The sequence below is a fragment of the Aulonocara stuartgranti genome (genome assembly GCF_965226115.1).
Source record: "Aulonocara stuartgranti genome assembly, chromosome: 2".
Classification (NCBI taxonomy): Eukaryota; Metazoa; Chordata; class Actinopteri; order Cichliformes; family Cichlidae; genus Aulonocara; species Aulonocara stuartgranti.
In genome coordinates this window covers 36,757,469-36,771,566 of record NC_138940.1, presented here as the reverse complement: position 1 = coordinate 36,771,566, position 14,098 = coordinate 36,757,469, and the positions used below count along the sequence as shown (strand labels likewise).

At 38.0% G+C, this 14,098-nt stretch overlaps 1 protein-coding gene across 3 annotated transcripts; it reads left to right on the top strand.

Annotated features, from left to right (window-relative positions):
* Positions 1 to 5,048: 5,048 nt before the first annotated feature.
* On the top strand, positions 5,049 to 12,210 carry LOC309687016 (protein eva-1 homolog C). 3 transcript variants are annotated; one of them, XM_082501683.1, is made up of 8 exons: positions 5,049 to 5,205; positions 7,210 to 7,415; positions 7,539 to 7,662; positions 8,950 to 9,102; positions 9,350 to 9,493; positions 9,607 to 9,678; positions 9,765 to 9,845; positions 10,985 to 12,210. In XM_082501683.1, the coding sequence occupies exons 1-8, from the start codon at positions 5,109 to 5,111 to the stop codon at positions 11,368 to 11,370; spliced, it is 1,263 nt and encodes a 420-aa protein (XP_082357809.1). In that variant the 5' UTR covers positions 5,049 to 5,108; the 3' UTR covers positions 11,371 to 12,210. The 3 variants fall into 3 exon arrangements, with proteins under 3 accessions (XP_082357809.1, XP_082357810.1, XP_082357811.1); XM_082501685.1 differs by lacking the exon at positions 5,049 to 5,205 and adding an exon at positions 6,173 to 6,234; XM_082501684.1 differs by lacking the exon at positions 9,765 to 9,845.
* The last annotated feature ends 1,888 nt before the right edge of the window (positions 12,211 to 14,098 follow it).

Below are 14,098 nucleotides of genomic sequence, written 5' to 3'. Positions count from 1 at the left end.
GCGGATCCGAGTAATGGGCGGGGTACATGCCCCACACTTATATACCCAGAGCCTAGCTCTATGAGGAGAGAGCTTAAAATAGCTCTTCTGCACATTGCAATACACAGGAAATGATAACACAGGGTGACTCACACAAATGAGCGCAATTCATGAGAGCTCCTCATTCCAACAGCATTTAGGATAAAAGAATTCGTTTAATGGAAGACATCCACTGTGTTTTAAAGGGCAGTAGTGAGACAGAAAGTATGAAATGTTTGCTTTAGTCATTAATAACATGTAAATATGCTTGAAACCAGTTTTTATACAACATATAGATGGCTGACTGAACCAGCAGCAGACAGATAGTAGTAAATAATGGAGCAATTTACCTTTGTGTGGATATTTATGTGGTACTTTACTGTATTCTACTCCACTGTGTGCCATAATGAAAATATTTGACATTCTACTTTTCACAAATATATGATTTTATTTTAAACAAGAACAAACAAAACCAAATAACAATCCACATTTTAGAAAAACACAACAAATGATAAAATAATACAAGTGACTTTTTGTTGGAGCTACATCCCCTCAAAAATGGCTTTCAGTATATGTGCTGTTCCTCTATGTGGAGGCTTGATCAATATTTGTCTTCTTCAGTGCTCAACATTTACTCTGCACATTTTTTCAAAAACAATAGTATTAGCAAACAAAACAAAAGCTGGAGTTCATTAATGTTTAATCATTTGTATTATATCTGTATCCTTCTGATTAGGAACCAAGCAGGTACAGCTTTTTTATCACATCAAGGTGCTTAACACTGTAACTTAAATGGACTTTTAGCTGTTATTTCTCAGTGACCCCTATGTGACCCCTTTGGAAACTTAATTGCCCTCCCCTGCTGTAAGGTAAAGACCTGCGATATTAGAGGGAAAAGACGAATGTTGAGAAGATCCCTTTGATCAAGCATTTGGCGAAAGCGGAGGAAGAGCTCCCTTTTAACAGAAATAGTGCCAGGATCAGGGAGGAGCAGGAACCTGCAATGACCTGGTAAAGAGTGAGTCGAAGGAGAAGAAAAAGGAAAGGGGAGAGGATAGAGACACTGGGACAAAATACAAACTATGGGAGAGAGTGGACTAATGTTAATGGCATGCAGCAGTAATATATGAACACACTGTGAGAGATAAGATAGAGTTAATATGGTTTATTAAGTCACTGAACAGTATAGTGGCCTGTAGGGATGAATATGATCTGTGAAACACTGACTGGACAGTCCTGATGTTTTGTTCTCCTTTCGGGTGTTTCAGGTCAGCTTTTTTATCTTTATAATGTCGTTCCTATCAGTCTCAGCTGAACGTACTGTGCTAATCTAAGCTATTAAAGTAAGATTGTGAATACTGTAACGCGAACAGCTGCTGAAAAGCTTGTTAGTACTATCACTATGAACGTGTTACAAATGAGTTCAAAATCCGACTTCACAAAGATGTTAGCGTTACCGTGAACTCTGGACTCAACAACACTCAATTTACTGTTTTCACTGTGCCTGTTTTCTTTACAGGGCACAAAAACCAGTAATAGAATAAAAATTCAACCCCAAAAAAGCAAATTAGGAGAACAGAGAAAGTCAGTTTAGTCACTACCTTTACTTCCACCTGTTCACTTTGTTTTTCTAATAATATTTTAGCAAAAGTTTGACTAATGTAGCCTTACATTGTCATTTCTATACCTTCACAAGTTCAGACTGAGAGGGAAACAGTTTTGTTACAGATGCTCGCATAAAATATAAACATGGAAAGTAAAGTAGACTCTATATTAAAAAATGAGTACTAATAAGTCACTCAAATTGCAATGTTAAATTAGAATTAAATATTAAAGTTAAAGCAATATTATGTACAGTACAGACAAGATATTGCAGACTAAGTGAAAATAGTTGTAGGTAAGGAGCAGTTATAACGTTTGATGGCCACAGATAGGAATGATCTCCTGTGGCTTTGAGGTTGCGTCATAGTTGAATTTCTACAACCAATGACTGTAGTGCGTTTTTAGCTAAACGTATAAGGTCTGAATGGGCTTTGCCCTCTTCTTTAAAAAATGATGTGATACTTTGGGGGTATTCTGAGGATGTTCTGAGTAATGAGCTGTGGTTGTGGGAATCCCCCTCAATAATAAAATAAGGGCATAAAAAGGGCCAACTTACACTGCTCAAATAGTGGTGTTTGGAAATAAAGAATATTAAAATACTTTAAGATTTTGAATTTTAGCGCTAAAAGAATATCAAATATCATGAAATTTTTCAGCTGAATACTGTATATGCTTGCCATATTTTAAGTAGGAGGTCTCTTGGTCAATTAAAGACTGAAAGTGATAGTTTGTGCTTAAGAAGTGGAGACAGGAGTGGAGGGGCAGTCCGGTGTTTATTGTAATATGGCATCATTTACAGTAATTAGGGGAAAGGGAAGTTTTATGACAAAATCCCCATGCTGCGGTGTAGAGTTCCTTAAAGAAACAAACAACACTGGCGAGATTGTGAAATGTACCACAAGGAATTGAAAAAGAAGGCTTTGTGCCCCATTCTCATTTATCTGCTCGAGAGGATTTGAGGAATTTGCATCACAGAGCGCGAGCATGGAAACAAACCCATCACAATGAAACTACCAACAAATCCCGGAAATCTGGCAAATAACACCCCATCGCCACAGGAAATATAACTCAAAAGGAGAGAGATCATGGAGAAAAAGTCCTCCTCCTTTTTCTTTTTAAATGTCTTCGGAGTCATGGAGGTTACTTTCCAAGTGTTTGGAAATCCGATGTCCATTTCTGCTCACTCATAACACATCCTCTAAAAAATAATCACCACCTCTGGGAGGTGAGTGGAATTTTACTGCAGCACGGTGGGAGTGCCTCTCTCATTTACTCACATGATTAAACTGCTTTTCAGTGGTCAGTCTTTATTATAGCATTTGCTGTGACAGAGGGTGTGTCCATTGAAACCTGTGTGACAAAGCGCTGGTGTTTTATTAAGAAATTCAATAGATTCGCTCTCACGGGCGACTGCAGTTTTCGATAACGTCTTGAGGTCAGCATGGGCTGATTTCATGGGTATTTTGTGTTGTGTTTGGTTGCCATGACGACACCGTGTTGAGAAAGAGGGGATGAGTAAAAGGGAAATTAAGGTTAAAATCACAGCCATTATAGTAAACTGAAGCCAACTGATTCAGCCCTGCCAGCTGGGGTATTCAACAGGAGAGTTTTCCAAAGTATCCCGGGAGCGTGCATAGCTTACTAATGATCTTCCACTTCCCAGGAAAGCCCTATCTCCTGGAGATAAATACACATATCTCCACTGGACACACACACAGCAAATGGAAATGGGGGGGGAAAAAGTGCCTTATCTCTATGAACAGAGCTCTCAATGTGGACACCGAATCCAAGAAAGTTGAACTGGATTTTGCCATTACAAACACACACACACACACGCAGCCACACAAAAGGTCAAACTGTTATCCTGTAAACTCTGCTGCTCTGTGGTGGATTCCAGACTCCCTCTCTTACACAAGAGGAACGTTTTGATCTGTGAACTTCAGACATTCATAGGCCTAAATTTCAATAACATTTTAAGTGGGCGACACGATGAAACTAATTCCCGGACAACAACTTCTTGGCAAGATGGGTGGGATACCAACATGCTTATATACAGATCTTTTCGAAAAATGACCGGCAAGCTTATGTTGCACACAGAAAAAATATCAGGAAACTGTTGCAACATGTACTGTCCCTCCCCTCAAAATCCCAAATGGCAGTTAGTCAGTTTTATAGTTGTTTCCACATTTTGTTTATGGTTCAGAGACAAGCTGTTTTTTTTAAAGATAGAAAACCATCATACCAAAAGCACGAGAAGAAGAAAATATCTCCTTATTCAAGTTTAGGAATAAGCATGAAGTTTTTAACGTAAACACACAAAACGAAGCAGCATATTTTAATCCCAGTTACATGTTGCCAGAGATAGTCAAAAATAGTAAAATTACAAGTTGTGCTCAGTTTGCAGTTGAAATCTAAAGATTTCTTGTTGAAAATTTTGCTTTTACATAAACTGATCAGCTAAGGCTGAATCAAAACAATGCTGAAGTTCAACAATTAGTGCTATATAATACATAAAGACACAGTCAAATGGTGTGCTGTTACCCAGTGGTTTGCAGACTTCCCTTTTTGAGGCCTGGAGTTAATTTCTCATCCTCGTCTTCTTTATTTAATAAACCAGACTTCATGATTGAGAGGTGGATCTGAAACAGGGGACATGAGGACAACTTCTCAATAACAGTTGTAACAAGGCATATCCTACTTTATGCTTGATTTGGACATGTTTACAAAATTTACCAAAAGAACATGTTTCACATATAACGTTAAAAAGTATTGATTAAAGTACATTTGGAAATTGTTTACTGAGGTCATAAAGCAAGTGTAAATTCGGGTCACGTTGTTACAGATCTCTATATAATTGGATATCTTTGATTAACCAGAGGAGCCAGCCTCTGTTGGATTTAGAAAAAAACAAATACATGTCCATGTGACTTTCTATGGTGTCTGCTTGCCATGTTGCTGCAGATGGATTCCTTTATGGACAGGTCATTTGGCTACTTTAACCTTTTATACCTTATCTGTCAGTCCCATTCGCATGAACTTAATATCTCAGGAAAGCAAAATCTGGCGCAAACAGCCACTTGATCTCAGGGATGAACTAAGTCAAAGTCAAACAAAGTCAAACAAAGTCAAACGTCAGCAGGACCACACAAATACATATTTTTGGCCCTAACTCAAGAATTCATGCGTAAATGATGACAAAATGTTTTGCACAAATGTGTGGTAGGATAACAGGATAAAGTGATGAAATTTCATATGCAGCAGGTCAAAGGTCAAGTCTGGTTAGACATGGATGTAAACTTGACTGATGAGCGATAGAACCACATAAATGCTTGGCAGTAATTCTAGTTTATTGCTCAGCAGGGCCAGCTGTTTCTTGTAAACACAATGGCATCATTGACCTACTGACTGCTCTCTCACAGGCAGTCAATCGCACAAACAGCCTATTACCACACAAACCCTGTTGCAGGGTCTGTTGCAGGATATTCACAATGACAGCGTCTTGGAGTTTCTGCCGCTCTTTTTGTCTCCTGCCTCTCCTCCTGGCTCTGAAGATGCACACAGCACGTTCGGCTCCTGATTTCTCTCGTAAGTCTCTTGGTTTTGAAATCAATAGCGGACTCAAAATGCTGATGCGTTGCTTTTCAGCTGCATAAAGAAGCTTCACAATGACATTTCCTAACAGATTTCCACATCCTGCTTCATAAGCAGCTTGTCATAATCTCGCGGAGAGACCAGAATCAGGGTGAAGAGGCTGCAGAACAGATCCTGAACTTGGATATCCACTCAATACAACCAGATACTCCCATAGCAATAAATAAACTACAGCTGACCTGTGTTTATCATCTGAGCTGTTTTCCTATTTGGACTGTGTCACTACTGACATTATGGAAACATTGGTACTGTATGTTCAGACACAGCCAAAGGTAGCTTTTGTCTCAGACACTGTTCTGTTTGCATGTGCATCTCTATATCTGATCACAGCAGAGATCTTTTGTTTGTTTGTGTGTGTGTGTGTGTGTGTGTGTGTGTCTAATAATAGCTCATTGTGAGTGAGTGCCTGGTACTGTGTCTCGTTTGTTCCCTAAAGCTTTAAAACGCCTCTGTGGAGCACGCACACACACACACACACACACACACACACACACACACACACACACACACACACACACACACACACACACACACACACGGTTTCCATCATGTCACAGAACAAAACATTGACTTATATTCATGTCCTAGAGATGTAACCGTAACTAATAAATAAACTAGCCTTAAACTTGACCCTAAACATAACTTAAGTCTTAATACATAATAAAAATTTGCATTATAAATCTTCACAAGGCGAGATATACTGCACGTACACACTAGCACAATACAGTACAGGAAACACACATGGGAGGGGAGATTTCACTTCAGTGTCTATGCGCTGTTGCTGATGATGTTTATATGTGTGGTCATAGTCCAAAAATTGTCTTGGCGAGCTACACCCAGTGAGTCGGACACCACCCTGTCGACAGGGGACTGAGCTGTTGTAGGGGCTAAAAAAAAGCTCTAAATAAGTCAAACTGTTGACTTGTTGACAATGAAAGGGTCGCAAATTGTGCATGAGTAAAGGTAACTGAGTCATCCAGTCTTTATTAGTTGGTTAACAACAGAAAGAAGACCCTTTATTTCTTTCTCTTTCATCCAGGCTTTCTGAGAAATGTTTTTCGCTTGTTAAGCTACTTAACATTGACTTTTGAATTTTTCAAGCTTAAAAATTTCACCCAGCTCAAGGGATGAACCAGTGTTGTGTCTACACATAACAGAGAACTTAGCAAGAAAACTATTTCAAATTGTATCTTGAGGTACTTTGAGCCGCATGTCACGAAAGCACATGAATTATTCCCATTTTTTTAACTGAATCTAAATGATTATACGGTTTGACGGGATTAAAATAGGATTTTACGTTGATAGACAGTGTGGAGCGCGCCCTTAAAAAAGAGAAAACTGGAAAAGCAGAGGACAAAAGAAGAAGTGTCAGGTCTTAAAAACTATCAGCAGCAGACAAAATGTGTCTGAAAGACATTTCCTGAAGAATCAGAGAATAATTCAGCAAAGATTTGACGCAGGAGCTGAGAGATGCATGTGGCCCTTTAGCTGATCCATCTACTGTTCACTGATGCCTCATCAGAAATGGTCATAATGGAAAGGCGGCAGACAAGAAGTAATTCTTAAGAAAGGGAAACAGGAAGAAAAGGCTGGCGTATATGACGCTATACAGGAACTGAAAGTGGAATGATGAATCAAATTTTCCTTCAAGAAGCCTGGAAAACTGTTCCTGAAGACGATTTAGAGATATTACAAGAAAGTCTGCCTAAGAGAGTTCAGACTGTGTTGAATGAAGAAAGGTTGTGGCACTAAATATTGACTTTCAAGCTTGTTATATTTGTGTAATCTCTGCTTTTGCTTTATATACTTAATTCCCATTTTTCTAGTAAAATATAAAGAAATAAAGGGGGCTCAAGACTTATGCACGCGACTATAAATGAGGTGTAAGATGTGTTTGAAATGATAAAATAGACATCATCAGCTCTTTTTATCTTTCAGTGTATCTTCACAGCATTCTGAAAAACCACACGGCTCATGCTTGTGAAGGAGAAATTCTCATCATCAAGTGTCCCTCCAGGACGTCTGTGGCCATCCTATCAGCCTTCTATGGACGCCGTGTTCCCAGTCAGCATTTATGTCCTCCTGCAAGCACAAACACAACTGCGGAGGAGGACACAGAGTGCACTTCCTCAGTTGCTATCGAGGTACACATAGCAACATTGACATAAACTGTGAACTCACTGCATAATCTGCCTTAATCAAATGCTCTTATGGGCGACTCCTGTTGAAGATAACAGTGGTCCACATGGATTTTCCTGTGCTTGTAGAAAGTGCTGTCAGAGTGTCAGGATCGGCGGTCGTGCCACATTCCCGTCTTAAGTCCGGTGTTTGGCCAGGATCCCTGTCCCCTCACCACCAAGTACCTCCTAGTCTCCTACAAGTGCAGACCAGGTGCACTACTGAGCTGGACAGTCCAGTCACTTCACCACTAGCGAACACATGACTTTTAAATTTATGTTAGCTAACTGACAAAGAAAGACTCCATCACATAATTTGTGCATAATAAAAGGTGTGCAGAAAACTATCAATAAGAGGGGCCTTGGCTTGAAAAAAAGAGCTGCACAGTAAAGTTCTTAATTAAAAAAATCTATTAGCATATAAAGCTGGTAAATAAAATCTTTTTTCTTTCATTTTTTCTATAATTAAGTAATCGTCTTGAAATTATTATTAGTTTAAAATATCTTATTTATGTCTTTTGTATGCTCACAGACATCTAAAACGTAATAAATATAACGGTAACTTAGAAAAGAGGAACTGAACTTGGTATCATTTAGAGTTTCTGTAATATTCTTCCTCAGTCAGCCTCTGGTTTCAGGCCTGTTAAGCAAAACATAAAAAGGAACTTACATTTTTTGGGGGTGTTTTAAAAAAAACGGGCAGTCACACATAAAACACAAAACTGTACATTGAAACATTTGCATTCCAAACTGAAGTGCATATAAAGTCTGAGTTACATAAAATTAAGTGGGAGTCTTCTAAAATTGTGATTGTAGCTTTTAAACAAAGCCACACAATCAGTCCACTAGTGACTCTTATAGTCTCACATCAACTTCATATGCACTTTGACATATATTGTCGCATTAAATTACCTCTTCTATAATAGGTTATGACTGGATTTGCAATAATCAGCTTGAACAGGAGGAATAATAAATAAATAATAAATGTCTAACATATAGTAACAGCCTTTTTAACGTGTTTCCCTTCCTTATTACTGGGTCAGGCCAGGGTCACGTCTTTCCTGGATTTTTCCCTATTTCTTAAGACATGACTTTCAGATACTGTTCATCTGATGTCCATAGCTCATAGATTAGTGTTAAGTAGCTTAAAAGACAAAAACAAACAAACAAAAGCCATCGTCTCAAAAAGAGTGGGTATAAGGAATGCTTAGAAAATGAGTGAAAAAGCAGCTAATGTCCAAAGACCTTCAGAGAACCTGGAGAACTGTTGCTCAAGACTACTTTGGAAAAAAAAAAACTGGCTTGAAAGCAAAATATAAAGAAATGCAGGGTAGCTTGAGTCATTTACATAGCTCTCTAAACAGCTGTCAAACAAGGTTGTAAACTTTTGAAATAATAACAATGAATGCTTTCAGCCATCAGATTTTCTTAAAACAGCTACAGAAAGTTCTTGTCAACTTTTAGATGTTCTTCAAAATGTGCCATTTCATCTGTTTTTCAGAGCACCACCGCACACGACTGGTGTGTGAAAATGAGCGTTTGAGGCTGATGTGTAAAAATGAGACTGTCATCGCAATCTACTCTGCCTCATTTGGACACCTGCTGCACGGCAGTCCTCACTGTCCTCAGGAACCTGGATCAAAGGCTGACATGGGTCTGCAACAGCAGGGGGCTCAAGTGCCATCTAGTGGCAAAAAAGTGGAGCTAAAGTCCTGTATAGACATGATGGAGAATTACTACTGTACTGTATTTAATCATTCATATAAATAGGAATTATTTATTCATATTCATTAATTTCTAGGTGCTCAGGTTTTAGAGAAACAGCTTTTCTTTAACAATAAAATGTTACTGTTGTCTTCTTCGTTACAATCATTGGTTTCATTTATATTAAATTATTTCAGAGTGTTTGTCTCCGGCGGCCCTGAGGAAAGTGTCACGCAGGTGTCACAGCAGAGCAAACTGTTCACTAATAGCCGATACTCGAACCTTTGGGGACCCGTGCTTCCCCGGCACCAGGAAACACCTGCGGGTGTCCTTCACTTGTGGTAAGTGACAAATCTACACCTACTCTTTTTTTTGGCTTGGATGTAGATGCATAGTATATTTTCTGTATTTGCATACAGCTGCGTATTGTGACAGTGTTTCATTTCCTCTTTAGTCCCCAAATATCTCCTAGAAGATGTGGGTCAAGGTCCAACAGATCCTTTCATGATCTCAGATTACACACACGGTGAGTGTGAAAACGAACGTTCACAGGTTTCATTGCATGCAGCAGACTTTGACTGGCTATTGAGCCCAGAACCCTCTCGCCTGCAGGTGGATGGTACACTGGCCCCACCTACAGGCCTCAAAATGTGTTCTTAACCAACTCTCTGGAGATCTTTGACAAAATACTGGGTATGTGTACTGATGCCTGTGGATGTCAGGCTACAGCCACATATATAGAAATGTCGGTGTTCAAGCACGTTGGTGGACACAGTCGAGATACTGAGCTCCAAAACGACATGGAAAAATTAGAAGAGGTGCTGAATAAAATGAAACGTATTGTTTTTAAATTTGATTTAGAGTAACTGGAAGCCCTTATATACCACCTGTCTATTTTCTCAGTTGCTTATCTAGCCTAGTGTTGCAGGGGCTGACATATATCTCAGCCGTTACAGATAGAGAGGTATGATACTGGACTGACATTCATATAGCACTTATGTACTCTTTACTGGCCCCTTTAAACCACAATCCACATTTACTCTTTATTCTGCTCACTTTATGCAATTCATTTACCTCACGTCCACAGCCAATTTACACTCACCAGTTAACCTGATATGCATGTGTTTGTACTGCTGGAGAGAATCCACACAGGCACAGCAAGGACATGCAAATTCCACACAGGAAGGCTCCAGCCAGCCTCTGCTTATCAGTGTGCCAGCCACTTGTCTGTGCTGATAAGTAGTAATCTAAAATTTGCGTACATATTTCTGTATTATTTCCATTTTCATATAATTATTAGCTTATTATATTTAAAAATAACTTTTCCTAATTTCAGTCTATTTCTTTCCTTTCAGTTTATTATGACATGTTATATTTCGACATATAAAAAAAAACAGTTATGTTTGTTCCCTTGGATCATACATTAACCTGCTGGTGGAAAATACAAATATTAGCCATTATGTACTCTGACTAAGATAAATAATCATATATGGTTTTTGCAGGGATGATCCTAATCCAGAGCCAATGCTGTGTCTTTGTTTTTACAATACTGCACTGCCCAGGAAGATTTTTCAGCTAAATCAGTTTATAACAATATTAATTTAAATAGAAAGAAAATATCGATAAAATTATTTGGATATTTGAACTGAAATAGGAGCACTTGCAAATTGATTTTGATACATTACTCACATGAAATGAATTTACTGGTTTCTTTGAAAGGTCACACCTTGTATTAATAGTGTTTTCTAAAGCAATTTGAGAAAGATGAGCTGAGTGGACACTTGTGGCTTATGTTGGCAAATTTTTAATTTCCTCACACATCTCTCTTCCAGGTCTCCCAGAGCGAGTTGCTCTCTACTTTGTCTCCGGCATCTGTGCTGGTCTCGTGTTCCTGCTCTGCCTGTTTGGTGTTCGCTCCACACTTGTGAAAGACGTTAAAGATCTGGTTTCTGACCTGAATGATGAGCTGAAAGCATCTCGCAGACGACGCAAGGAGCTCATGGAGGACCTCTTTGAAGAGGATGTCTCTGACACATCTTCTTTCCGCCGCCTCACACAATCCTACCGGACAACTGACATCTTCAGTCCACCCACTTTAACAGTAGAGATGGTTGAGTGGGGGGAGGAACAGACTAGGGATCTGCCCAATGGAGACATTTGGCCACACAGAGACTCCAGCCCTTACGCTATTCACAAGATTAAAACCTACAACAATTGAGAGTAAAGCATCAGTATACTGCATTAGAACGATAGCTGCTAACTGAAATCATACTGAGATAGTGCTTTTACTGTAAATTGGACCTATTATGCTCATTTCCAGGTCCAAACTTTCACTCCTCTACTCTTCTAGAGGAGCTTTGCATGACTCAAAATCCAAGATAATCCTTATTTATCTTGAGCTGGGTCCTTAGTTCATTCACAGTCTGAAACGAGGCATATGAACTCCTCTTCCTCCAAGCCAACTTTCTTCTGATTGGGTGCCCCTCACAAACTCAAAGCTTAAGCATTAGGTGGTTGGTTCCTAAGTGCCAGAGATGAATTAGGGAAGTCCCCAATCTTTGACATTAGGCAAAGCCAAGAGTAGAAAATAAAGTCTGAATTTGAGTGTTTAGAACAGCCTGAAGGGAACCTCTTGTACATACAATAACCTCATTATTTAAAACCAGTTTAACCTGAACAGTAATGAGGTATATGTGACAGAAAATAAGTGAAAGGATGATAGCTTCTCTCTAAATGTAACTGAACCTTCTAATCTGTCTCAATGCATGATGACACTACTAAAATACATGAAAACCTAATGGTGGTTGATTACAATCATAAAGATTAACATCACATGTTTGTTGTTTCAATTAATTTCAAATGCTGCTGTGTTTTATGGAATAACAGTGGACGTGCCACTGATTTAATTTTAATAACTTCAATGCATTTTTGCAGTTACAATATGGAAAACCAGTATTTTCAGTGCACTGTGTGACTAATAAATCATTGGGTGAGTTAATGCCATTTTTAATGTTTCATTAAAACGTACAAAAATAAAGCTGCTCTTTTGTGGGGGAAACATTTCATATTATTGCTGAAGGATGGAGAGTTAAATGTAGAACAGTGCAAAACCAAATCCTCAAAAATAAATATATAAATTGAATAATTTCCAAATATCTACTAACAACTATATTTTGATTCTTTGTTAAATTTTTGTGCCTTTTCGGATTGATAAAAGTAATTATATCTGATTAACTGATAGAACTACAACACAAAAGTTGTGCAAAGTCCTGACCCACCCTTTATTTCTTTATATTTTGGTTATAATTTTTTTGGTCTAAGCAATTGTTCTCCAGGCTTTCTGAAGGTCTTTCAAAGTTTTTCTTTTCACTTATTTTTCTTCCAGCTCTTGTACCTGACCATCTTTAGAGGGATGTTTTTTGAGGCATCATCAGAAATGTCTCAATGGTGTTGGTGGTCACAATTTATGAAGTCATGAATGCAATTGTACATGAATTGTACAAGTAGCCTGGAGAACTTTAAAAAGGTTTTATGATGAAAAAATAGCCCGATATCAGATATTGATTAGTGGGTAGAGGGGTTTAAAAGTCTGGATCCAGGAAATGGAAAAACATACTCAAAGTCTTTGCACAATTGCTCTCAGAAATACATCAGCTGAGGAAAGTATGGGATCAAATTGTGGTCATAAATATTTTGTACTTTTAAATCAGAATGTGTATATATGTGCATCTGTAGATAAGAATTTGTGTGTGTGTAAAAAGAATTTGTGTGTGCGTAGAAAAGATTTGGGTGTGTAAAAATATTTACACAAGTTACAAATTCTTTTTGTTAAGATCTGGTTACAGATACAAAGAAAAAAAAAATACGTGTGAAACTCAAGTTTTAACTTACAAGTACGAATTTTGACCCGATTTTTCTTCCTTTCAGCTGATCAATGTCATATCAGTCACAAATTTAACTATCCAATCAGAGAACAGAATTGCAGTACTTACTGCAGTTTTGTAAGTACAAAACTGATCAAAAAATATTTTTGACCACAATTTGAGCCCACAGGGAAAGAATCAGTGTTTAAACTGTGAGTACAGTTCAGCTGAAGTCATTATAATCCTTAAAATCACAGTCTGGGATGAATGAAAAGACTGTTGGTGAAACTGCTCTATCACATGACAGACTGCTTAATTTGAAGGGGTCACAAGTCAAAGCGGATGAAACTCGCCCCCACCCCATTTCTGCACATAGCTTGTTCTGAAGACTACTACTTATGGTAGCTTTATCCAAATATGTGGTACCTTGTTGTACTTTTATTATATTTATTTTTTGCATCATTGACTCATTGGCATTATGCCTCTGTAATAATAATGTCATTATAGGTTAATAATGAAGTGAAGGTGGTCAATTTTCTCCAAAACTAGGACACCCCTCAGTTTTAGCATGTAGGTAATACTTTATTTGACAAGAAGCACTCCAGGAGCACAAACCTCCACCAAAGCAGGGCACTCTCTGGGAAGTGTTTTTTTAAAGGAATAGTATTGTATTTTGTGTATATTCATTTTGGGGGTTTTGTTGTTGTTCATTTAACACATACGTTACAAAGTTTGTAGTGTAAGAGTAGGTAATGGCTGATTGTATTGATTTGACTTGAGCTTATTATATAATACTACATACTATAGTATATTCTGACTAACTAGGCAGCTCATTTTCTTTCTATTTAAAAATACTTTATTTAAAGATATAACACACCTTCAGTTGTTGTGAAATGTAAAACTGATCAGAGGTCAAATGTGACTGATGTTTGAATGTAAACTGTACTGTGATATTTAGAATCACCATTTACTTGTATCCTTTCCTAAATTTTGCCAGTACAAACACAGAATTTTATGTAAAGTTTTAAAGATAAAAGACAGTATAAGTTTTATCTTATTTGAACTGGAAAATGAGGTCTAATA

What these genes read in the sequence shown, in the direction of transcription:
- LOC309687016 (XM_082501683.1), top strand. Translation starts at nt 5,109, where the DNA reads ATGACAGCGTCTTGGAGTTTCTGCCGCTCTTTTTGTCTCCTGCCTCTC. An exon ending in TGGATCAAAGGCTGACATGG is followed by an intron (nt 9,103 to 9,349) that starts GTCTGCAACAGC and finishes AAATTATTTCAG; the next exon opens with AGTGTTTGTCTCCGGCGGCC. An exon ending in GATCTTTGACAAAATACTGG is followed by an intron (nt 9,846 to 10,984) that starts GTATGTGTACTG and finishes TCTCTCTTCCAG; the next exon opens with GTCTCCCAGAGCGAGTTGCT.